The sequence below is a fragment of the Anomalospiza imberbis genome, chromosome 18, assembly GCF_031753505.1.
Source record: "Anomalospiza imberbis isolate Cuckoo-Finch-1a 21T00152 chromosome 18, ASM3175350v1, whole genome shotgun sequence".
Lineage (NCBI taxonomy): Eukaryota > Metazoa > Chordata > Aves > Passeriformes > Viduidae > Anomalospiza > Anomalospiza imberbis.
In genome coordinates this window covers 1,074,244-1,100,543 of record NC_089698.1, presented here as the reverse complement: position 1 = coordinate 1,100,543, position 26,300 = coordinate 1,074,244, and the positions used below count along the sequence as shown (strand labels likewise).

The window sequence follows — 26,300 nt, the reverse complement described above, 5'->3', positions numbered from 1 at the left end:
TTGTTCTCCTGTCCTCGTCAGAAACAGACTGCAGAAATGGCAACTTCTATTCACTAAGTCTGTTTCTTATGTAGATTTGGAATGGCCTGGTTTTTCTCCACAGTTAATTTGTTCCCTAGCTAACATTTTCCGTGGCAGTGTGGACCTTAGAGTCATGGAGTGACCTGGATTCCACCTGCATCCACGTTTGGAGACTGAGGGATGCTGTTAAGGAAGCAGGCTGTCCCCTTTGGGTTTCACTCTGGACAGCAGATCCCTGTTTCTTCTGCAGCTGATAATACTCACGAAATAAAAGCCCTCCTGTTATGAAGTGATAAATGAAGAGCAGGATTGAGATGTGATGGGCCAATAGTATTGGAATCAAGGGAAAGAGCAGCCCAAAATCCAACCCACAAAATCTGCCCTTCCCCACTCGTGCCAGAGGGTGACTGCCTCAACCCCCTTGGTCTGTAGGAACAGCCCTGTTCTTCTGTGGGGTGTGCTGAGAATTTCAGAAGCAGGATGTCAGCTTCCTTCCCCTCCTGTACCCAGTCCTGTGGACGTGGAGTGTCAGAGCACCCAGCTGGCAGAAAGCACAATGTATAATTTACTGTTAATCGTGGGATTATGGAGATAAGCAGAGCCTGCTGCCTACCAGTGTTCTTTTGTTAGTCAGCTGTGATCTCAGCAGCATTAATAACTGAACCCACAGCCACTGTGTTGCCAGGCTCACACATCAGCCCCACAGCTGCCCGCAGTGCAGGGCAGCTCTGTGGCTGCTCTGGAGCTGTGATGCACAGCTCAGTGCCCCTCCTGGCTTACCCGGGCTGTTTGCAGCTGGCATGGGCAGTTCAGATCTCCCACATCTCCAGCTCCTCTTGCAAACGTGCTGTGCTGCCAGGGAGTCAGCGTTCCTCAGGGTGACGGGGGAACCTCCGTGGAAGCACAGCCCAGCTCCTGGAGCTCTGCTGGGTGGGCTTTGTCTGCACTGCAGCCCTGTCAGCCGGCAGGACTTGCTGGCTCTGTCCTTGTTCTGTGAGACAGAGGCTGGGTTCATTTTAAGGTTGACAGTGTCCAACTGCCCCTTTCCCACATGCTCTTCCAAGCAACTTTCCCTATCAAAACATAAATGGCATTTCTGTGTCAGTCCTTCAGGTCTGTGCCACAGGTTTGGCACTGGTGAGGTGGCGTGGCTGTGTGAGGGACAAACCTGAATGCTGAGCCGCGATGAACACCATCCTGGGAGGCTCCACTCGCAGCATTTCCAGCCTGCACGCTGGACCATTCTCATGACCTCAGGCTCCCATGGATTTCTCTTGATAACACCATCTAATCGGATTTAGAGTTTAATTAAACAGCTGTCACTTTGCTTCCTCATTCTGCCACAATTTAATGTTGAATTAGTTCCTGAATCAGTCATGGCTGAATGCTTGCCTTCTTACAATTGAGAGGCTGGATGAACATAAGGTTTGCTCTTCAGCTGAATCCAAGCAGTACTTTGTATTCTTGCTCTCCGTGCAGAGCTCCCACTGCCATCAGTGCAGGTTCCCTGACTGAAAAGGGATGGAATCAAATGTGAGATTGCTGCAGAGTCAGCCCGAGGGGTACCTAGCTCTGGATGGGCAGATGTGAGCACAGCCTTCTGAGCTCTGCCTAGAACACGCTTGCTTCAGGGGAGTTCTTTCCCCTTTCTAAGGAAGAGGTGATTTTTCTGAAAGGCAGTCCTGCACAGTTTGCTCTGAGCAGCGCAGTGGGTGCAGCTGGGGAGGGAAATGCTGAGGCCAGTGCTGCTGCTAGCAGGCTTTATCCAAATTAACCCTGACACAGGCAAGGCCAGAGTGTGAGTGGAGGTTTATGGTGCTCTGAGCTGTAACAGCAGCTCAAGGAGGAAAGCTTGGAGATCTCCTGGACAGTGGTGGTTTTGCATCAAATTCTGTCAGTACATTTTAAAGTAATTTCTTACACACAAAATTCAATGATTTGCTTTCAGCTATCTCCTTTGATACCTCCCTGAGCCTAACCACTAGAGTTTTCCTCTAAATCATTTGAGGGAAATTTGCTCTTTAGTTATCCTATTTGTTAATTAAATGCATTTAAATAGTAATTATTTCCTTCATATGTTGTATCCATTGAAAGGGATGCCCTGGTAACAGGAAAGAACCTTCCGAACTGGGAGTTTGTAGATGTTCTTCAGGCAAGAAAGGCAACTCAGCCTCTGCAGTATCAGAGTCAGATGTTGTTGGGATTTGGGCAGTGCTGCCAAGACAGTTGGAGGCTTCCGAAGTCAGAGCTGCCATCTCCCTTGTTTCCATGAGGATTATCTGTGTAGCTCTGTTTCAGCCGTGGAAGTGCCAGTCCTGGCTTTATAGGGTTTGCAATTCATTTACAGAGACTTCTTTCTGACCTGGGTATTGATGCTGACTTACAGTGCATCTTCTGTTTTTTTTAATTTACTCTACTCCCCTCATTTTTTAATTTCTCAGGGAACAAGCCCAAACACTTCTGTCAGATGCTTTCAATTTTTTTGTCACATAAAATAAACTTCATTTTATAACTCTACTTGCTGCCTGCACAGAAAGTAGATTAGTTCTTGGGGGATTTTAAAAATTAAAGAATGTGAAAATGGCCAAGATATTGTGATTTTGAAAAGCGCCTTCATTTTAAATGAATTTCTAGTCTCTCTGAAAGTTTCTTAGGAATGCTGTTTGTGTACTCCCAAATTAGCCTGCAGTCAGGGCAGTGTATTGCATTTAAAAATGAGACCCAGAAACCCCCACCTCTGCCGGCTGCTGGGTTTCCTGTGCTGCAGGAGAGCAATTGTTGTCCTGGTGACGCTTGACATGTGTGACATTCCCATTCTCTGGACAGAGGGACACGATTCTGTCCAGGAGGAGAAGCACAGAGAGAAGCAGAGAAAACAATCTTTCCCTCTGCCCCTTTGCTCTCCCCATGTGGAATGTGGTGTGGAGATTGTTCACCTGCAGTGGTGGCTGGGCTGGATCCTGGTGAAGGTTGTTTGGGGTCAGTGACCAGTGGGACCCAGCTGTGGCTCGGGCTCTCAGCAGAGTCACGGGTTTGAGTGAGTTAGAGAGGTGAGTAAGCAGTCAGGGTGTACAATAGTACAGCATCTCTTTAAATAGTATATTAATGTGATATAGTATAGTTTAATAATCTATCCTTCAGCGTCCTGATCTGGAGCAGACACCATCATTTCTTCCCACATCTGGGGTATTCGGGGTGTTGCAGGGGGTGGGAGAATGCAGGGAAGCAAATCTGGGTGCTGTGGCTCACGTTCAGGGTGCTCATGGACAGACAGACAGAATCTGCTTGAGCTCCCTTTATTTTGATCTGTTTCAGTTCAGCCTTGGAGGAGTCTTGGATGCTTTCCTGTGCTGTTCAGAGTTTTCTGTCAGGTTTTGTGGTGCAGACAATGGCTGGTTCTCCCTGAATTGCCTTTGGCTTTATTGCAGCAATATAAAGGAAACACAGGAGGCAGCAGTTGTGCCATGAGGCTATTCCATATCCAGGGATATAGGATACATGCGTCTCTATTTTAGTTCTAAACAAAAAAGACAATAAAATCAAGGCTTTGTTCCTTGGTCTTTTTTTTTCTGGTTTGTTTTAACTATCACAGGGCACTTAGAGCCTGAGGAAGGGAAGTGGCAGAGCTGAAAATTGCTTTTAGTATAGTGTGCGATATATTTATTGCTTATACATCAGTATTTCTTAATCTGTGTAATACCCATGAGTTACGGCTGCTTTCAGGGGAGGGGAAGGCAAAAGGTTTCCATCTCTGCTCAGAGCTGTGGCTGGATGGGCACCAGTCCCTTCCCAGTGCTGGGGATCTCTCGTGCTGCAATAGGAATAATTTGGGGTTCTTACATTTCTAGAACAGTCAACATTCCTTTTTAGCATTTCCTTTTAAGTTTGATGGGATTTCGTAAGAGAGCTGCAGGAGAACCTGAGATATAACAAGTTGCCAGATGAAAAGAAAATATGACCTAAATTTCAGACTCACTAAACTTGAATTGAAAACAGTATCAACTGTGTCAGTGCCCCATTTTGCTGCTGTTGACATCAGTGGCTGCAGTCCTCATGACTTCAGTGCTGAGGAATTTGCTGAATATTTTATTCACTTTATATTGAAAGCTGAAAAGTTGGAGAAAACTTTGAAGTTTTTCCTGCATGGGAATCTTGGGAATACAGTGATGCTGACACAATTGAGGAGTTCCAAGTGTTAGCCTGGTCGATGGTGCATTGAAAGGCTTTTATATGCCACAACCCCAGTTCAGACTTCAGATTTCCTTGTTATTTCCCCTGCAGTTAACAGCATCACTGACTCCTTCTGGATCCCTTACATTGCTTCATTGGCCATATCAGAGGAAATTAAATAATCTTGAAACAGCTCCAGACACAAAGTTCACAGAGAGGCCCCGTCTCTGCAATGGGCTTGGATTCATTTTTACACTGGAGGCGCTTTCATCCTTACCCAAACATTGCCAGCCAAGTCTACATTAGTAAAAACTCTGAAATCACATGTTGGAAGGTGAATATTGGGAATAACCCCACACATCTCAAAAGCAGGAGATACCTGTGGGGTGTGCCTGACCTGAAATTGGAGAATGGTGCTGTTGCACAGAGTGCAGCACTGAGTGTTTGTGACATTCCCATTCTCTGGACAGAGGGACACGATTCTGTCTCTCAGGAGAAGCACAGAGAGAAGAAGAGAAAACAATCTTTATCTCTGCTCCTTTGTTCTCCCCATGTGGAATGTGGTGTGGAGATTGTTCACCTGCAGTGGTGGCTGGGCTGGATCCTGGTGAAGGTTGTTTGGGGTCAGTGACCAGTGGGACCCAGCTGTGGCTCGGGCTCTCAGCAGAGTCACGGGTTTGAGTGAGTTAGAGAGGTGAGTAAGCAGTCAGTGTGTACAACAGTACAGCATCTCTTTAAATAGTATATTAATGTGATATAGTATAGTTTAATAGAGCTATCCTTCAGCCTCCTGATCTGGAGCAGACACCATCATTTCTTCCCACATCTGGGGTATCCGGGGTCGCCTCTTTTGCTGTGTTTATCCAGCAGATCAAACAGGGCTGGGCTTTCATTGCCTTTCAGCAGGTTGCACCTCTCTGGGGATGAGCTGAGATCTTCGGCCACCCAGAGCTGCTGTGAGCAGTGCTGTGCTTTGTTTTGGGTGCAGGACACGGAGATCCTGAACACGGCCATCCTGACGGGCAGGACGGTGGCAGTGCCCATCAAGGTGGTGTCCATCGAGGAGAACAGTGCTGTGACAGACATCTCCGAGGCCGTGGAGTGCAAATCCTCCGGGGAGGACGTCATTAAAGTAAGTTCCTGCCACCCAGTGCCTTCTGGCTTTTCACATTTCATCTGCAAAAGGAGAATAGCCTGGGAATATCCACCAAATCAGCTCCTGCAAATAAACCCTGCTCTTGTTCCCACAGCATAAGGAGAGGGGTTTTTGGGAAGAGTGAGATGCAGCTGTACAGCCACCACACCGAGTGTCATTTTTATCCCTGTCCCACTTTTAAAGTGCCTGGGTAATTTCACCTCAGGTCCTCTGTGCATGCATTCCATTCAGTGCAAAATCAGCTCTGCTGTGAGCCCTGCTCCTCCAGATGTTCCCCACCACCTTTCCAGCTGTGCCTCTCCCCTGCACAGCTGCCTGGCTGGGCTGGACGAGCATTGCCCAGCAGCTGCAGTGCAGGGCTGCCAGCCTGCTGAGAGTGTGCTGGGTGGCACTGCCAGGGCAGCACAGCTCCTCCTGCTGCAGCCAGTCCTGCAGGGCATTCCCAGTTGTGCAGGTGGTGCCTTTTGGGGCAACCTGAAAACAGAGGCCAGGCAAAATGAAGGGAATAAAAAGCAGCTGTATTTATTGAAGGGCCCTCAGGTACATTTAGGGCAGATGAAGCCCCCCAGGGGCTACACCCAGAATGGACCATGGGCCACAGGTTTTCACACTTTGATAAGTTTGGTCCATTTGCATATTGGGGGTTGATCTTCCAGTTACAGCTCCAGGTAATGAAGTCATTTACCCCAAGTTTGCTCCCCACAAAATTCCCTTTTGTTTCCATCTCTGGGGGCCTGAGGCAGTGAGGTGTCCTTGATTGCCAGGCCTGCAGAGGAATTGTTGTGTCTGCCCAGCATGGGAAAGCAGGAGCTGACACTGCTGGACTGTTGCAGTTCTCCAGCAGTTTGTTTGGGAAGAATGTTTTCCTGAAGCACCGTGTCCTTTGGTTAGCACTTGGGGCCCTGCTGTGCACTTCTCTTACCTTCTGCAGAAATCATTTATCTGCACTAGAAGGGTTCCTCACAACGATGTTTGCACCATCAGAACATTCTGAGAGGCTTCCAGGAGCCTCCCCTGCCTGGGGCACTCTGAAGCTGAAGTGGAACAGATAACTGGAGGTTAGCCCAGCATTCACTGGGATCAGCCAGGGACATTTTCAGGTGCCATTTCTTTCTCTTCAGAGCTGGTTGGAAATTGCTCAGATGGTGAGAGAAGGTGTCTCCTGTGTGTTTGGAATACATGCAGAACCTCTGGAGGGATGTGGCTGTGACACGAGTGCTATCTGCTGTAAAACGCACAGCTGGCTGAAAAACACAGCTCAATTAAGTGCTTGGAACAAAAAGGTTTTCTCATCTCATCATAAAGGAAAAAAGGCTTTTTAATATTTTTTTTTCCATCTAGAATGTTCTTGTTTCTACAAAATTTCTTTCTTTACATGGGGAAGTGGTTTGGGGTTCAAGGCAAATTGACATCTTCAATTGATTCAGATTTTAAAAAGCACTCAGAAAGCTTCAAATGAGCACAGAGGCCTTTCATCCTTAATTCATTTTGAAATTCTCCATCAAGCTTTTATGTTCAATTCTTCAGAAATATCTTTCTCTGTGAAATCCTGGTGTAGAGACCTTGTTGGGAATAACCTTTCTGCTTAAAAATAAAATCCAGCCATGATAAATTTTGTTTTTGGGCAGAGCCCGTGGTACAAGGGCCGTGTGCATGAGCTTACAGTTCATGTAAAGGCTGTAGATTACCTTAAATCACAAATTTAGGGAAAAATAAAAGGAGTTATTGATGAGAACTATTGAGAGCTATTTGATACTTACTCATATTATCATCTGGAGGTTCAGGCAGATATTTTTGTGTGCTTTTAATTGTGTGGAATTTCTGGTAATTTGGGTTCAGCCAAACCTGACACTGAGGCCAGAAGCTGGAGATGCTCAGTGCCTGTCTGCACTTGGCCTGTAATACTTAGTATCAAATAAATATCCTTTAGTTCTGGTAAAGGGCTTAAAGGTAATGCTGCTGCCCAGCAATTGGCCATCAGCTCAAAGCTTATTTATATTAATCTTTACTTCAGCTGTGCTGAATTACATTGTTCTCAGTAACAGAACCCTGTGGAAGTCTGAATTTAAGACCTATCTGCAAATAGCAGGTGAGAGTTTCCCAGTGATGCTCGTGGTCCCAGGGCAGTTCAGTGCACTGTTTTGAATGTGCTGACTGCTATTCCTTTTACTTCTTTTATTGTCTCATAGTTCCCAGTCTTTATTTCCAAATTTACAGCTGATTTCATGAACTTTAAATGCCTTTGAGTGCTCTAGACCTTCACACAGTGGTCCAACCTTTTAAAAGTGGACACAAAATTTATTGTGGCACTAAAAAGGAAGCAAAAGGCAAATTTTCTTTGGCTAAGCTGGAATTTACCAACAGGCTCCATCTATCTGGATCCATGAACAGCAATTGCAGTTGCATGCACAGGCTCCTTGCCCTCTGCTGGGAGCTCAGGTGGATTTTGCTGCTTTTGCTGATGTTTTGTGCTCTTTGCTCAGGAGCAAACCCTGCCCGGGCTCCTGGGTCACCTGCAGGAACAGGTGACCTGCTGTGAAGAGCACAACAGTCCCCTTCCCTGAAGGTTTGAGCTTTGTGTTCAGCAGCTGAGGAGCTGCAAATGCATTTCCCACTGACCACACCCGAAAATAGCCTGAAAGCCCTGGACAGCAGCAGCTGCATCTCTCTGCGAGCCCAAAGGCAGCAGCCTGGTTCTCTGCTGGCTCCTCCTCCCTTCTGATGCTGTGTGAACAGAGTCATTTGTGTCAAACTGGACAGCTTTAAAAACAGGGAAGAAAGTCACAGCATGGAAATGCCGTTGTTTTGCTGCTCTGAAGCCCCGTGGCTCTGAAGGTTTTTCTTCTGGCAAAGCTGGCATGTTATATTCTGAACAGGATAACAAATGGAACGTCCTCCTCCTTGCCCTCCTCCATACTTCCCCTAGTCCTGTGATTTATGGGATCAATATACATCAGCAGAGCAGCAGAACTTGAGAGGAGCTTTATAAAAATGAAGCTTTACCACACACTTCTGCCAGATGCCAAGAGAGTAAGGAGGGCAGCAGTGGCTGGAGCTTTCACAGGAGGTGTTCTGTCAGGCATGGTCAGCACCACTCCCCCAGCAGCCAGCCTCTCTGGAAACTGGAACTCAAAATGGGCATGGACTGAGGTACATTCAGCAAAGAAAGTTGTAAATACCTTGCCATCACATAATAGGCAATGATTTCAAGGGCAGCTGAACAAACTCCTAAACTCCATCCTTGCAGACTTCCCTCCCTGTTGCCTCGTGCCTTCACCCAGCTGCCTGCCTGCCCTGGGGGTGGAGAACCAGTACAGCCCAAAATCACAGCAGCAGCAACAGCACCTCAAGCTCCACAGAAAGTGCTTCACAATCACCTCCAAAGCTTCAAGATCAGGACTGGGAAAGGAAATGGAGAAACAGCACCAGTCTTGAGCCAGCTGCAGGTGTGATGGGAGAATGATGGGTTTGCTCCAGACCTGTCTGAGTAACAGAGTCAGAAGAGAGGATGGCTTGATTCTACTTTGCTTTCTGCCCCTGGTTGTCATTTACTCACTGTGCATCTGTGTATTGTAGATACACACTGAGTTAAGGAATGAGAAACACTGTGATGGAAATGCACAACCACTGCCTGAACTGTGAGATGGAATTAAAAGTGATTCCACCCTGGGATCCTGCCCTGCCAAGCAAGATAACTGGGGCCATGCTGCATATATGGGCTGCCATATCCCCAGTGAGCAGGAGCCAAGCTCTCTGTTTGTCCCCATTTCCAGAAATTGCTTGTTTGGAGAGTGCACAAAGCAAGGCAGATTTTGGGTTCTGTGATAATGTGAGCTGCAGCAGAGAGCTCCCGTGGTTCAGCACAGCTACAGCTCAGCTTCAAAAGCTGGTCATTTGGGAGCAAATAGATGCCCTCCAGTCTCAGCTGGCATTTTGTACCCCTTTTACTCTCTCAGTTCTGTCGTAGTGAATGATATTCAGTTAGTTAAATGTAGTGCTGCTGCTCTGCAAGGCTGCCTCTGAAATCCCTGTAATGAGATTAGATAATGTACAGCCTTTTCCCTAAGAAAAGCTCTCTTGCTCTGGGGGGTTTCTGCTTAGTTTTGCTAATCTGGCTGCTGATACTGAAAATGCAGACCCTGCTCAGCAGAGAGAGCCCAAATTGCATCCAAACCATGGCCCTGGTTTTGCCCAGCTCTCCTCTGCAGTGCTCGGGCTCCATCCCTGTGCTGTTCACGTGGATTGCTGGGAGCCTTGCCTGAGGACTGGCCACAGGGCCTGGATCCTCTTGCTGATGTGGCAGCCTGCCCTGTGTGCCGCTGAGAGCTGCAGGTTGCTGGATCAGAGGGGTGCAGCTGAAACCAGTCCATGCAGGTAATGCTGCCCTGCTCCTTGTGCCCAGAGTGGGAATCCTCCCTCAGCTATCTCACAAAACAGATCCATTCTTTGGGGGGGTCACAAAAGGGGGGTGAAAAGGACTCTGGGGGTCGTTCTTGCACTAATGTGGGAAAACCAAGCCTTTGCAGTGTTAAGGTGAGAGTTGGCCAGCCTGCAGGGCTGAGTTTGCCTCTGTGCTGGCAGGCAGCTCCTGGCTGCGCTTCCTGAGCCTCTGAGCTTCAGCTGCATCCCTGGGAGCCAGGGGTGGCCCTGGCAAGCCCAGCCACTGGAGCAATTAGCAGCTCCTGGAATGCAGGTTTCCATCCTGAAGGCTGCTCTAACATTGCCACAAAGCTGTAAATAGCATGGAAGAGCTCAGGTCTGAAGCTTTAACCTTCATCAGACTTGAACAGTTTAATTTGAAAAAATGAGTACGATGGGCCTTGAGACAGCTTCAGTTTTCCACTAGGTTACTGATTATTCAGGATTATGCAGCCAGGCATTGAAATCCTTCTTAGGAAGCCTAATGTTCATGTAGCAGAGGATTTCCTTTGTGTATAAGACCTTGGTGTTTAATTGGAATCAAGGCTGGAGAGCCACACGGAGTCTCTCTTTCAAAACCTGTAGAATTTAATAGAGGATAATTCCCTTTCTACAGAGCACGTTGTTAAAAAGAAATCTTGGGAGAAATTCTATAGCAAGGACATGAATATCCAAAAAGCATGTGGGATGATTATCACTGTGTAATATTTCCTGTAAATGGCTGAAATAATATTTCCTGTGCTGGTCTGTGGTGAATAAGTGATCCTGGTGCTCTGTGTTCCTTAATGCAATGAATGGCTGCTCCCAGAGCTTGACCTCCATGAGCTCCAAGTGCCTTCCTGCCGTGGCAGAGGGATGACACCGAGCTGAACACAAGGAGTCTCATGTATGAGAAGTGCTGAACACCACTATTCTTTGCTGATTATCCTGTAATTTATTTTTTTCACTGAAATTGAGATTCCTTTAAGAGGCACTGGAAAAGCTCTCTGCTCATAGAAGTGCTGTCATAAATATTTAAACATTTATGTAACCTTTGAACATGATAGCAACATTTACATGAGTATAACAGAAATGGATAAATGGGTTTACAGACAAAAATGCAAGATTCTGAACCTGATGAATACAAGCAGGGCATCCCCTGGTACCACGTCTCCCCATTTCTGCTCAGTCCTAAAACCACACTGACCTCTACCTGGAAAATGGACTGATGCCTCTCAGTTTTTCAGCCTCCATAAACCTGACAGGATTGCTGCATTAAAATCTTCTCTTTTTGTCCTTCTGAAGTGTCCTTCAGAGGCTGGGCTGGTATCTCCAGAGGTGCAAGCCACTGGGAGCATGAACAAGCTTGGACTAGAGTAGACTCACAGAGGCAACCACTCGTTTATTTTTGGATTTTACAGCTGTCGTTCTTTCCACTCCTGTGTACAGCAGACACGAAGCAGGACAGACAGTGCTTTGAGTCCATCTTCTGAAAGGCAGCCTTAGCTTGTATTTGACACGAAATTTGTCTTTCTAAAAGTGCCTGACTCCACCAGCAATTGAAGGAAGGTTTCTCAGGAATCTGGAGTGGAATTTTACCCAGCAAACCCAATACTCTCCAGAGGTGCCAACAGCCCCTCTCTGGCTGTGGTGTCCTTGTCACATCCTTTGTGGTGCCCTCCAGCAGCTCGTGCTCCCTTCTTGCAGTCCTGCAGTACAGAGGTCATGGTGGGATCAAAAGCTTAATCTGAAATGAGGAAGTGAAGGGAGACCCAGAGGTTCTGCACTGGACTGCTAACAGTTCCAGGAATGTCCTTTAAATTCACTGCAGCCCATCTGCAGACTGCCAGGGGGGAGGGCAGTCCCTCCCCAGATCACAGAGTGCCACAGGTAGCCATGCAGGAGTGCCTCTCTCTTGATTTCCAGGAAGCAGTTCTGCCTGTCAGCTCAACAAAATGTGATTTGTTGCAGAGAGAATCTATCCAAGTCATCTGGAAAGGCAATGGCCTTTGTTACAAGGGGGCATGAAAATATAATGCCAGGAAAAAGACAAACAGGAAGCCTCTAGGGAATTGTGCTTAGCCCTGTCTTTGCTGTCTGCTTCTTTATTTTACTTTTAATCTGGAGAAAGAAGTTAGGAAAACAGAAAAAAGGGAAAAGTAGCTGAATGCAGCTTAATAATGAAAGAAACTGCTGAAATAGCATCAGAGAGCTCTTTAAAATGCAAAACTTCTTGCTGATCTGCTAAGCAGGAAAGAAAAAACCCAATCACTTAAAGGTGGTGGCTAAGCAGGCTTTCCCTTCATCATTGCTCTCTTCTTCTGATGCCAGAGATAAAAAGCACTTTCAGAGGGAGGATGTTTTCATAGTAAAAGCATAAATACTACAGGAGATGAGAGACACATCATTGCTCACAGAGTCTCCAGCTTCTGTTAGAAACTTTCTTGACCAGGAGTGGGCAGGACCCACAGCTGAGATTGTCCCTGCACTGCTCCCTGACCTTCCAGAAGCGTTGGCAAAAGCCTGGAGGAAAACAGAAAAGTACTTCTATCTATCACAAACTCTTCAACGAATATACCTTTTCAATTAAAAATAAATATTTTGAGTTCTAATGTGACCCATTTTTTAAAAAATCTGTTTTCTACCCTTCCTCCATGGTTGCATGTGACACTGGTCGTCCCTGCCAGCCCTGTGTTTCCATCCTGTTTTACCCCACAGGAGAGCAGATCAAAGCAGTGTAGCCAAGCCTGTGCTGAATAACTCCAGAACCAAGTTGTCTGGGATGGCATTTCCACCTTAGCTGGCCTGAGCTGGGGGGCTGGTGAGGCACCACACAACCTGTTCCCTCTTTTTGCCAGGGGCATGTGCCCAGCAAATCAGACCCCACCTGGGGCGTGCTGGAGTTGTAAATTGGAGCAGTCAGTCCATCTGCATCTGTCCTCTGAGGCTGAGAAACCTTGTTCACTGATTTTTCAAGTGTCACTGTGTGAGGGAAGGGCCAGGAGGGCAAACGCCCCTGCTGTCACTTTGGTTCTGTTGTGGCTGGCCTCAGCTGAGCTGTGTTCTTCCAGAAGAGCAGCTGTGGAATGGCTGCACCTGCACATGGCACGGGGATGGGTGTCAGGAGCCCACGGAGAGCACAGCCACCCGTGGTCAGAGGCACAGACACTTCTGCTGTGTAGCACTGGTTGGGAAGCGTTGCCTTTCTCTGTCAAGGGTGATGGATGATCTTCCAGGATGGATGGATGCCTGGAAAGAGTTAAAATGCACACAGAATTGCAGGAATGCAGTACAGCCTGAGCTTTGCTCCTCCTTTCCTCTCCTCTGTGCTACCTCTTTATCACAAGTACAGAGCAGGGGAAAAGCAGTGCAGGGACATGAGCAGTGCTTGTTCTTGGGGAAGAGAATCATGTTTTTCACCATGCAGCTCCTAAAGACCTGAAGTCCATGCAGTCCTAAAGTGCTGCTGATGCATGGCCAGTAATAAATATCAGCCTGGAGCAGTTGGAAAAGCTTTGTGGTGGCTGCTCAGCCACCTCCTTAGGATGCTGTGTGGACTTGTTCAGCCGTTTGTTTGTGCCATAGCCACAAAGGCTTGGAGCAGCTTTCCAAATACAGATGGGGATTGGATCTCAGCCCAGAGCCATTTTGGACTTGCAGTTTTGCTACTATCGTTATTCTTTTTCTTTCCCCAACAGTTAGATTTGTTCAGTTACTGACGACACTGAGTTTAGACAATATAAAATCATACATCTGGACCTGACCTGACCAGTCTGAAGCCGAGTATGTTGTCAGAAATCTTTTATCAGCACGTGCAGGTGGTTTGTACGATGCATAAATAAGCAATTTGCACAACTAAGCCAGTAAGTTCACTTTGGGTTGATCTCCATAGAAATGAGTGGGGTGGAACCAGCTTCAGGACAGCAATGGCTGTTGCTCCATGCAGAGTTCAGCTAGATTTTGCTGATAAGCCTCCCAAGCACTTCTGCTCAAAGGAAGGTAAGGCTGAAGAGCCAAGAGCTTTATCTGAAGCTGCTTTGTCAAATGTTCCAGACCTTGGATGGACACCAGCAGCCCAGATACAGGGGCTGAGTGTCCCTGGGACGTCCCAGGGGCTGCTCACTGCTCTAGGCACCAACACCTCCCTGGGACTCCCGAGTGCAGCCCTTGCTTGCCTGCAGCTGGAGCTCTTTAATGAGAAACATTTTCAGGATTCCTCTCCCAGGGTGAGGCTGATGCAGAGACACCATAGAAAGAACAAGCAGCCCATCTGGGGGTGTGTTCTGAATAACTGCCTGGCATTATATAAGATATTAAACATAGTATTGGGTTCCTCATCACCTCTGCTGCACGGTGCTTTTAGATGAGATCAAACAGTCATTCTGAAACAGCCTGCTGTGAACTAAACCTGTTTCTGTATTGCCATTCAAGTTAATAGATGGAAAAATAGGCCATGGCATTCACAGTGCTAAAATGAAGGTGTTTCTGCCCCCTTCAGGCTTTTAAACCGGCCTCGGGAGGTCTGAGGGAGAAGAAGGGAGGGATGGGTCAGGTATTGTAGCACATGGTAGTGCTTCAGTCAACAGAGCTGTTAGAGCATAGCCCTCTGAGGCAGTGAGGCAGAGAAATGTTTGTATTGCCTGCTCTGAAGTTTCTTTTTGCAATCTCATCATCAAATATTTTAGCAGAATATGAGCAGTGCCTAAACCTGAGAGAGGATACAAACAGGGTGTGTCAGACTGGGAGCAGTTCAGCTCCTGCATCCGTGGCCACAGGGGACATCCATCTGCTGGCTTAGTCTGGGGACATCAGCACTGCCAGCTGATAATCTTCATGTGAACAAAACAGTGCTGGCAATGGATAGAAGGGAGCAGATGATAATATAAATACATGTTCAGGTGGGGAGATGCATTTCCACCATTAGCAATGCTCGTTAGGGGTGATGAAATAGAATTCTGACAGGATGGGAGCAAGAGCAGGAGCTGGGGTCTGCTGGGCTTCTGTTAATTTCTGCAGACATACCAGCTCATTTAGTAATGTAGCAGCTCCCACTGCTCACCACTTAATGTATGATTAATGTGCCACAGGATTTCCCCAGACATTTATGACACCTTTAGGAATAGAAATGACAATGACTTTATCACATGGAGTCACTTCATACTATCTGCATCTCTCTTAATGATTTATATATCCAGGAGTGATTTTATCACTAGTACTCAGTGACATAATAAATGAGAAAACTCAATGGTCTGTAAATTACAACACTGATTAAAGAAGTGATTACTGATATAACTCTTACACGGCTATGATAATGCTTGCTTATATTTCAGGACAGCATTTACATATTAATGATAAATCTACTGTAGTGTTTAGAAATACTTTACAGCTTTAATCAAAATGTAAACATTTACAAACAGATAATGTTTATTGCAGAGGAAATGAGTCGACTTCTGTTACTCTTCAGTGGGTGAAATCTACTGCAGAGCCAGTCTTGAAAGCAGCATCACCCCTGATGGAGGTTGTCTTCAGGGTAGAGCTGTGATTGCCTGCTTGCCCCTGTGGAGACCAGTTTGGGTTTGCTGGGTTGCTCTTGACCAAGCTTGGAAGAGCTTTGCTCATAAAGAATTCCCCAGCTCTGCCATGGGTTTGGAGCTCGCTGCGTCGCAGGCGGAAAATCAACCACAGGCTTCACAAATAGTGCCCAGTCCTTAGGCACCTCCAGCTCAGTCGTGCCTCCCGAGCCAGGGAAGGGCTTTGTGCTCAGCTGCTCCCTCTGCACAAGGCCTTCATTAACCTGCATAAAGAGAGGGGAGCCTTTTCTGTTTGTTTTGGGGTTGAGCTGCCAGGGTTACACTTGGAGTTGGTTTTGTGAGCACAGCGATCACCTTTTCTCCTTCCCCCTCTCAGGTTTCTGACAGGTGTGACTACGTTTTTGTCAACGGCAAGGAGATGAAAGGCAAGGTGAACGCTCTGGTGAACTTCACCTACCAGTACCTGAGTGCTCCCCTGCAGATGACGGTGTGGGTGCCACGCCTGCCCCTCCAGATCGACATTTCTGACACTGAGCTCAGCCAGATCAAAGGCTGGCGAGTCCCCGTTGTTTCCAGCAAAAGGTGGGTTTGAGTCGCTACATTGCTTGGGTGATTTGTGAAAGGAATGCTCCCGAAATGCAGCATGTTCTCCTGAGGAGCAGCACTGCTGGAACCCCCAGCTTTGCACTGGGCATCTGCAGATTCAGCAGAGCTGTAAAAGTTGGGGGACTTGTGCTTCTGTGCATGTGTCTGTCTTGGGCAACAAAACACAGCGTGGAGCTCTGGCAAGGTCCACTGGCACAGGTGTTGTTTGGAGAGGGCAGCACAGATGAAAAGGTGGCACAGTCCAGTTGTGTGGTCCCCCATCACGTGAGGTGGACATCAGTAGTCCAGAAATCCAGAAGGGAGGGCTCTGCTTAAGGGGCACTCTCCATTAGAACTGCAGTGTTAATTTTCAGGGGTGTTTTGAGAACGTTTCCCTATGCTGAGTTCTCTGCTGCCACCAGGCCCACCAGGGACAGCGATGACGAGGACGAGGACGAGCGCAGGGGCAGGGGCTGCACCCTGCAGTACCAGCACGCCATGGTCAGGGTGCTGACGCAGTTCGTGGCCGAGGACTCCGGCCCCTGGGGACAGCTGAGCTACCTGCTGGGCTCGGACTGGCACTTCGACATCACAGAGCTGGTCAGGGACTTCATGAAGCTGGAGGATCCCCACATTGCCAAGCTGCAGGAAGGCAGGATCCTGATCGGCCGGGAAGTGGGAATGACCACGATGCAGGTACAGCTCTGGGCAGGGATCTGGGCACGGGCTGTGGCTGCCCCACGCTGCCATGCCCACAGATTATACATCTGTGGCATGACACATGTGAGTCCTTGCTAAAGCCAGTGCATAAAGGGTGGATAGAGCCAATCTGTGTGGGTATGAGGAAGGTGGAGAAGACAGCATGTGCATGAGCTGGCTGTCTGTAGTTCCCTAAAGAGAGCAGCATGGCCCTTCGTTTCAGCAAAGGGAAGGATATTCTACTGTCTTGATGTTCCATCAGAAACAGAAAAAGATGGAAGAACAAGAATTTCCAAGCTAAGAAATGAAGGACAAATCCTAGGCTGGTAACCTCCCTTTGAAGTAGCTGGAAGGTTTAGTGAGCTCATCCACATGGGAAGACAGAGTAACAGGAGAAGAGAATTTTAAATCCACTCTCGTGGTGAAATAATGCAAATAACACAACTGGGACAGGACAGCTCCCAGTCTTGGATGGTTCTCAGCCATAACCTCTCCACTCAGGTTTTCTGACCCTGCTAATGAAATCAGACTCCCTTTCCTGTGCTCTTCATTTCAGTGCATAAAGCTTTGGAGACAAGAAGGGATGATGACCTTAAGAAAGGTTTTATCAATTGATCAGCCTTTTCCTAAGTTGATTCTTCTGTGTTTTTCCAAAGGTTTTGTCTCCTCTGTCTGACTCCATTCTGGCAGAGAAGACAGTGACTGTGCTGGATGACAAAGTGACCATCACAGACCTTGGAGTGCAGCTGGTGTCTGGGCTTTCTCTCTTCCTGCAGCCCAGTGCAGCCACCAGCAGGGCCATTGTGGCCACAGCCGTTGCCCAAGAGCTGCTTCATACTCCTAAGCAGGTAATGTGCACTCTGAATTTACTGGGTTTGCCTTCTGGGATGGGGCAGGATTTTAGCAGTGTAAAGTACAGATGATAATTCATAGCCAGTTTAGAATTTAGACTTTAGGTGTAGTCCGTGTCCATGTTAATTGCTTTTCCCTATGGATACTCCAGAATTGCCTTGTCTGTTCTTCCCTTCCAATAGGGACTTCAGTCTTCAGTAAAAGTTGTAGCTACACTGAAGTTTATGCTGTTTACAGTCTTTCTTTAGCTAATGAACCTGTGTTGTTTCCACTGCACAGGCAGTCTTTGGACAGTGATCCTGGTTTGCTCGATGAGCACGCCCTTGTTTTCTGTTCTGGGGAGCACAGAGCTCTGTGTGTCACAATTTAATATCTTCAAGAGCTGTAAAATAGAGGCAGAAGACTGCCACATCCATTTCTATTCCCTCCTGGAGCCATGACACACTGCCAGGCTCATCTCTCCTTTTATTTTTCGTGTGGATTTTGGGGGTTTAATCGTCCAGTTCATGTGCTGATCTTAATTTAAGCCAGCAAATTCCCATCTCTCTAAAGGGGGTATTGCAAACAGCTTGTTTCAGGTCACAACCTCTGTGGAAAAGAAGATTGGAGAGCACCACCAGATCAAGGCAAACGGTCACTCTGGCCCAGAATAAACCCAAGGGTCACTGGAGCATGCTTCCTTGGTCAGTTGATTTGAGGATTGGAACTGGGCACCATGCAATTAAATCTGTCCACAGCTACTCCTCTTGCAGAAAGCATTGTTCTTCTCACATAGACAGGGAGAGATCTCAAGTCAAGTTTTATGGCCCATTTTCATGATTATTGCTACCTATTTTTCTGGGACATAAAAATAATCTAGTTTGTTTTATAACTTAGTGACAGGAAAATGTCCAAACTAGAAGGACACGGTGCCCATCTGTTCCATTTGTTGCATCCTGTAAACATAAGAATCTTATGTAATTAACCCATTTATACCCTTCTTCAGGGCTTAGAAACCACATCTGGCATACTGTCTTCAGACAAAGACTGTGGAAACAAAAACTGGAGCACTCCTAACCCAATCCTGTCCTGTGGGACAGAGCACCATCAGTCCTGCAGCAGCACTGGAAGACTTGTGGATTTGATTGCAGATAAAAGAGCCTGTGAATCTGGAAAGGCTGCCCAGTCCCACTGTCAGCTTCTCAGATTTATGGATGATCTGTCCTGAGTATGCAAAGGCATTTATCAGCATCAGGTTGTGGCAGGTTCTGCCAGGGGTGCCCGTGGTGACACCTCCTGTTGTTTATGGTGTGGCAGTATGATGTGACATGTCATGATACATCACTGCAATTGGCAAGTTAGGAAGTAATGCAAAAGAGTGAAAACCTGTAAAGGTGGTTTGGGTTGAAATTATTTTTCCCAGCATCTGAGTTCTGAAATTATTTTATGACATGTTTGGTTTAAGCTGCTGTTCCTCTGCAGGACGATTTCAGGCTGCTGAGAGTGGCACGTTTCTGACACAGAAGTCAGGCCCTGGTTCTGAGCAGTGCATCTCCATCACCAAAATCTAGACAGGAACAGATTCCACACTGGGAAGTAAACGGAAGGAAATGGCGTAGGAGTGACCTGCAGAGTCACAGACATCTATTCCTTTCATTTGCAGTTTGAATGAAGGATAGAACATTTAAGTCACTTTCCCCTAGAAAAATTAATGCAAATGTGGGAATGTTTGTGGCTAAATTTTGCAAGAAGTGACTCATGATTTGGAGTGCATCAGCTGAGATCCTGACTGAGCTGGAATTTTGAAGGCAAATGCTGAGTGTTTTCTGAAAATCAAGCCCTTTTGAAAGAGGGTTTTTTCCAAGGAGACAGCCCAGGACTAAGCCTGTACTTGAACATTGTGAGGACCTCATTATTTAAGTGTGTCTTTTCCTCTCAAGCAGGTTTATAAAAGGCCCAAATAACTCATGCAAACCTTACTGCATGATGCAACTGAAAAACAAAATGCAGAATTTTTGCTGTGGATTTCTTTCAGTGACCATAATGACTGGATTGCCTTAATTATAATGAGCACACCTTGTCTGCATACGCAGCACAAAGCAGCCAGAACAATGCCCTGAAAAGTTGGCAGGTTCTCCATAAATACAAAGCACTCTAAAGAAGATAAGGCAATATTTTATCACCTTGGATGCCTTAAGTTAGATACCTTTATCTGTAGCTGAGCAACTAATTACCTGCTGTGCCGAGGTGACCTTGAGGGATGCTGAGCCCATATATTATTTTTTAATCAATAGGGAGCTCATTGGCACTGAAAAGTGGATCAGTGATTTAGGTGCCTAAAAATAGACACGGGTTGACCAACTTTTAAATAGCAGAGATGAAGTGTCTTGTGAAAATTTGGAAACTCTAGCTGTGAGTAATCTATTTTTGGTGGCCATCTGCTCAGGTAGGAAAGCTGTTCCATTTGGCTTGCTGACGGTTGTTAAATCAACGCTGTCATCTTAAAGGCTTCTCCAAAATGTAAACAGAAGAAAACCTATAGTGCTTAAATGTTTTCTGATCTAAGCTTCAAGGACTCTCAAAGCTCAGCTGGCTCTGCAGGGAAACTCACAGTCATATCCAGCCTTTTTGTCACTGTAGGGTATTGCATGGGGGCTAATGAACTGAAATGGGTCAGTGAAGAGAGAAGAAAAAAGCCTTTAATAAACAGCTCTGTGCATTAATGTATCTCTCAGTGCTACTGGGGAGCTGCAGACACTTTCTCAGGGAAAAAGAGCAATGCTGGTGCTTTCTCAAAGCCAAGTTCTGGCGTTGCCAGGTGCAGTGCCTGACCCAGCCCTGCTCTCACTCTCTGGGAGGGGAGGGTGCCCAGCACCCTTGGTCAGGAGGACAGGCTGGGGTCATTGCCCTGGCCCTGCCTTGGGGATGGTCTGGTTCAGCTCCTGGCCTTCCTGCAAACCAGTCCTGAGAATTCACTGACACCTCTCAGTTAACAACAGGTATCAGCAGTGTTTTTGTGGTGTGGATCCGTTACCCCATCCTGGCAGTGTAAGTTACACCTAAATTGTATTTGTGCCTTCTCTAAGCTGACAGAGCCATGGAGTGGCTCACAGGAATGACAAAGGAATTCAGCAGCATGGGAAAGGGAGAAGGGATGCATTGTTGGATAAGAATCTCAATTCTTCCCTTGCAAATACAAGCAAATTCCCACTGGAAAGGAATGTCACATTAGCAGATTGGACAAAAAGGAGAGAGAGAAATACACAGTGGGGGAATACATGGTTTGAATTAAGATCTGAGTCTTGGCTGCCTTTCATTTCCACATCACAACGATCAAGCCCAATTTTTACTACACAAGCCACAGGCTTAAAAATAAATGCACATGTAATACTTTGATATTTCATGTGATAAAATTGCTAGGGAAATCCATGCCAGCATTCAAGTCCCCAGACAGAACAATCAGAGCTGGTCTAGGAGAAGCTGCTGAGAACAGTGTTCCTTTGCCTTTATTTGAGGGAGGGATGTATTTGTTTTCTGCAGAGCCAACTGTTTCTTTCCTCTGATGTCCTGCCTCACTCCAGGACCCTTGCAGCTGACCCCAGCAATTGAGGGCTTATTCACAAATACTTTTATTTGTGCTATAGTGAATGAAGACCATTAAAAGGCCATTTTATTCTGAGCATGGAATAAAATCAAATATTCTGATCTGTGTTTCTAAGCAGCAGAATTGTCTAAAATGCAACCAGTTTATCCAAGAAGATTTATCAAGTGGTATCTTTGGACTGATAAGCCACGATGTAATTCAAGGCCAGGAAAGGTGGTGGAACTGCAAAGAGAGCAGCAGAGGCACAAGGGAAAGTTTAGACAAAATATGTCTTCATAAAGTTTTTTATGTGCTTAAGGAAAGCCTGGTGGTAATCAACAGTGGTTGTGGGAAGCAGCTTCTGCATCTCTGGACTGGATTTTGCTGTCATTAGCACGACCTAATGAGCGTTCTCTGACTCTTCACATCCCAGTCAGCGCCGCAGACCCTCCTGCTCTGTGGGCAGCACTGGCACTGCTGTGTCCCTGGGGTCACTTCTGGGAGTGCAGCTGAGCACCTCTGAGTGCGTGTCTGGGGGGGAGAGGAGGAGAAGTGGGGGAAAGAAAGGCTGGAAAGCAAGATAATCCCTCAAACTCTTTGTTTATGCTTGATAATTAAAGGGCACAAGCATTTGTCACCTCAGTGTTGAGGGCATGAGACGAGGGGCAGCAGCTTGGCAGGTGAGAAGGATCCGATCCATCTTCATCTTCTGAGAGTAACTGGAGGGCCTTGTCAGAGATTTGGAGGGGATTTATTGATGTGGTACACAGGATTTGCAGAAACAGCTCCTTGAAGGACATGGCACTAAATCATTTCCTTTTTCTCTCTTCTTTTCTTTTTAGCTTTTCAGAATTTATAATCATTTGGGAAATTCACTTCCTTGCCCTGCCTTTGGCTTTCCTTTCATGATGTGAATGAGAGGAAATAATCTCTTGCCAAATAGGACATTTGGGCTGATACAATGTATTTTGGCAGGATTTTAAACTCTCCCCATCTTTCTCTCATTTGTTTTCTTTCCCTTTTAATTAATGTTGTCCATAGTATGGGCATGACAGCGTTGTTTTGTGAAAAAAAAATTGGTTCCTCCTATGAAGAAACGTTCTCTTGGAAATAAAAAACGTCAGTGCTGGTAGAAAATAATGGCTAAGCCAGTGCACACCTCTGTTACCTACAGTAAATCACATGTGTGCCTGCAAATTTCAGCTGACTGCCATCTCATTTTTCTCTGTCTCTGCTTCATAAAACCAGGAATGCAGAATTGTAGAGCAGTGGCATAAAGAATAAAAGTTGCTTTGAAGTTGTGGGCAACTTTGTCCAAGTGCACAAAGGATTTAGTGACGTGAATCCCGTGGCAGAGGTGTGGAGCTGGGCGTGTTCCCAGCTGGGGAGGAGGCACGGGTGCCATCATTTCCAGCCCTACCTGCACAAAATCCTGCACGTATTTTCTCCCCCTGCTCTCCAAAGGAGAGCACCACTGGCAGGCAGTGATGATGTGCTGGAAGTGATGCTGGTGTTTTCCCTGGCATAGGCTGATGAAAAGTCAGTGTGTCTTCCCCAGTGGCTCATGAGGCTGACCTTTGTTTTAGGGGGAAGGAAGGCAACAGGATGCTGAATTGCCTGAGGAGGTGAATCTTCTTCTCTCTGCACATATCCATTAAAAAACCCCTTTGATTTCCTGTGACCAGGGTTGCTCTACTTTAGATTTCTGTGGCAGAAATTCGAGCTGTGCCCTGCAGCTTTATGTTTGTTCAGTCATTTCAGGGTTGTTTCTCTAATGAAAAATCAGATGTTTTAATTTCCTTATGCAGTTCACCCTTCCCAGCTTCTGAGTTACCCTGGCTCCGTTTCAGCTCTTTGAAGTAAATTTGAATCACCAAGAACTTTGCCTTCTTTCCTGTTGTGCCACAACTCATTTTTCTTCCTTCAGTCCCTCAAGTACTTGCTGATAGTGCTTTGGAAATCAAATATTCAGTATGGCCCAACCTTCTGCCCAGCTAAATGCCCCTTGCTGTTTTCATTGAAAAGCTTTAAATTCAACTGGAAGGGTAGCAATTCTCTTTGTTTGTAACCATAGCATAACAAATTGCAGCCAATTGAAAACCATATTAAGTTGTAAATTTGTATTATGACTGGACACGAACAGGCTGGCAATGTTTTTCCCCAGTGCTGGTTTTTCAGCCCAGTTGTTTGGATGTACCCAAGTGTGAAGTTATTAGAGCCATTTGTGGTTGAAGTGTGGGAAGGAAAGAACTTCACTTTTGTGGGAAGTTGCACTCTGGCAATCTGCCTGGCCGTCTGCTGGCTATGCAGGCAAGACACAGAACAAATGAAAAATTAAAGAAATGTCCTGCAAAGAAAGCTATTGAGATGTGGAGAAGTAAATATCTGTATCATCTGGATGGGATTTCACATGGCAAAGAGCTGACCTCTGGCTTTGTGTTTGCTCCTAATGATGACTTCTAACAGTGCTACCTGCAGAGCACAAAGACAGACCAATTAAATCCAGGCCGTTTGTATTTTTATTGTAGAGATCATACCAGAATCCCCATCCTCCTCTTCTAGACACAGAAAGTTGGTGGACTTTTTTAATTACCTCAAGGATAAAATGTGTTTTACTTAAACCTTTCTCCAGCGAAATGGCAATTGTTCTGTGAGTCTTCTTCTTTCAGATGAATCTTCTGCTCCAGCCATTTCCAAGATACTGTGGTAGCTCCTTCCTCCTGATAAGATACTTATGCCTTAATTTGACAGCTCCTCCTGACACCTGTGCATGTGGAACATGAGGGAAATAAGTGTTCTGTCAAGTGCCTCTAGTAATTTTTGTGATTTGCCTCTTTTGGCTTTTGTACGACAGGAATGACTTTCCTTACAGAGCTTGTAAAATTGTAGCTTGCTAATGGGTACTTTGGTAATAAAGACATCTCATATCAATTACTTCCTCCGTCCTTGTGCAAAACATTTGCAGGGAGAGTAACAGTGGAACCTTTAGTGACAAATGTGACCATTTTCTGCCCCATCAGTCGAGGCTTGGTTTGAATGCAGTGCAGAGTTGCTGTGTCCCATCTCCTCCAGCTGAGAGGTTGATGAGCTGCAGCGGGCTGGGCTGATTTACCGAAGGCCCCGTCTTTAACCATCTCCGTGTCCTTTCAGGAAGCCGTGGTAAGCACCTGGATCCAGTTCAGTGACAGCTCTGTGACCCCGCTGGACATCTATGACCCCAAGGACTTCTCGCTGTCGGCCGTGTCGCTGGACGAAGCCGTTGTGTCCGTCCACCAGAGCCCTGCCCTGAAGTGGCCCGTGGTGGCAGCGGAGGGCGAGGGCCAGGGAGCGCTGGTCAAGGTGGACATGATGATCTCTGAGGCCTGCCAGAAGTCCAAGAGGAAAAGCGTCCTGGCCGTGGGGAGCGGCAGCATCAGGGTGAAGTTTGGGCAGAACGACGCGGACGCGGAGGCGGGCGGTGACTACGACGCGGACGAGATCGAGAACCGCGCCAGCGACCGGCGCCACAAGGGCTCGGAGCCGGAGCGCCACGGGCAGGACGGGCGCTACCACGGCGGCTCCTCGGCAGAGAGGGACGAGGGGCCCCTCAGGAAGGTCAGCACCACGGCTAAGTCCGTCCTCAAAAATAAAGTCGTCAAAAACACCCGCCTGGACGGCGGCAAGCTCTCAGACGACAGCCAGCTGCAGAACATCCCCATCGACTTCACCAACTTCCCCGCCCAGGTGGACCTGCCCAAAGGCGGTGCTGGCATGGAGGACAACGACCTGGTGCAGACACCCCGGGGCCTCAGTGACCTGGAGATCGGCATGTACGCCCTGCTGGGCGTCTTCTGCCTGGCCATCCTCGTGTTCCTCATCAACTGTGCAACATTTGCACTCAAGTACCGCCACAAGCAGGTCCTGGTGGAAGGACAGACCACCATGACCCACTCCCACGACTGGGTGTGGCTGGGCAACGAGGCAGAACTGCTGGAGAACACGGCAGACGCGTCGCCTCAGCAGGACGAGCACACCACCATCATCGACCGGGGCTCGGCCAGCGAGGAGAGCAACCAGCTGCTGAACGGCAGCGCCCAGAAGAACACGCAGAGCCAGGTGCACAGGGCTGCAGACCCGGGGGGGAGGCTGGGCAAGGAGCACAAGGTGGAGCCTTTGCACTCGCCCACGTCCAAGAGGAAGCGGGTGAAGTTCACCACGTTCACCACCATCCCGCCCGACGACGGCTGCCCCACCGTCAACTCCATCCTCAGCAGCAATGACGATGACATTAAGTGGGTGTGCCAGGATATGGACCTGGGGGACTCCAAAGAGACACGGAACTACGTGGGGAAGTTCAAAGACAAAGCGTAGCTCCCTGCTGGGGTTCTTTTTTTGGGTTTAACCACACCTTGATGCCTTCAGTTCTACAGTATATATTGGGATGGGCGAGGGGGAGGGGAAGGGATCGCCAGGAGAAATGGTGAGGCAGATTTTATAATCAGGGAAAGAAATTTGCCAAACTGTCCGTGGTTTGTTTTTGTTTCTCACTTCATTTTGTTGGGTTTTTGTTGTTTGTTTTTGGTTTTTTTTTTTTCCCCAGTGGTGATTCTGCCACTCATGGATTTAGGAAGTGGAACACAAATAGCAGAAAGGAACAAGGAAATGGTATGACCAATACGATGAACTGGGCAAGATGAGGTTGTGAAAATTCATTTTATGGGTCATACAAATAATAATGATAGTAATATTTCACAGTACCAAACATATCTGTGAAAAGAAATGAGAGAATATAATACCATGAAAAGAATGAGCAAGAGGCAAACAATAATTTGTTCTTGTTCCAATAAAACATCACAGTAATGGACACATGACCCACAAGGACACTTTTTATATTGGTACTCAAGCCATTTCATTCCTTAATTTGAAATGAAGATGTGTCTTTGGCATTACATGTGAAGGAGGAAGAAATTACCTGGTATTTTCATTTTTATTTTTCCATTTGTCTTGTAAATTGAAACAGAATAATTTTCCCACTTGTACTTTTCTTTTAAATATCTTGAAAACTGGAAAATTTAAAATTCAGTAAATTCACAGTGGGACAAGAACATTCTAAGTTAGCTGTAAACAGTCTTCTGTCATTTAAAGAATTCAAGGGATAAGTGTTGACTAATAATTTCCATGTGATGTCTCTTCTGAAAGCCTGAGCCTCCATTTCACCCTAGCTAGAAAGGTGTTCTGTTTGGAAGAATTTTCATTTTCCTTTCAGGTTGGGGTGGTTGGTTTAGTTGCTCGTTTAAAATTTCCACAACCAAAGTTCCTGTGTTTCACCAAGGGAAGAAGGTGCTGT

General features: G+C 46.8%; 1 protein-coding gene across 4 annotated transcripts in view; it reads left to right on the top strand.

Moving 5' to 3' along the window:
- Window positions 1-25,817, top strand: part of LOC137484491 (transmembrane protein 132C-like) — a 184,551-nt gene extending 158,734 nt beyond the window's left edge. For all 4 annotated transcript variants that reach the window (XM_068208338.1, XM_068208340.1, XM_068208341.1 and 1 more), the window contains 5 exons: window positions 5,180-5,323; window positions 15,653-15,858; window positions 16,284-16,557; window positions 17,217-17,408; window positions 24,125-25,817. In XM_068208338.1, coding sequence (XP_068064439.1) covers window positions 5,180-5,323; window positions 15,653-15,858; window positions 16,284-16,557; window positions 17,217-17,408; window positions 24,125-25,324 — 2,016 coding nt within the window. In that variant the 3' untranslated portion in view covers window positions 25,325-25,817. The remainder of the gene's footprint in view (window positions 1-5,179; window positions 5,324-15,652; window positions 15,859-16,283; window positions 16,558-17,216; window positions 17,409-24,124) is intronic.
- Window positions 25,818-26,300: the final 483 nt, after the last annotated feature.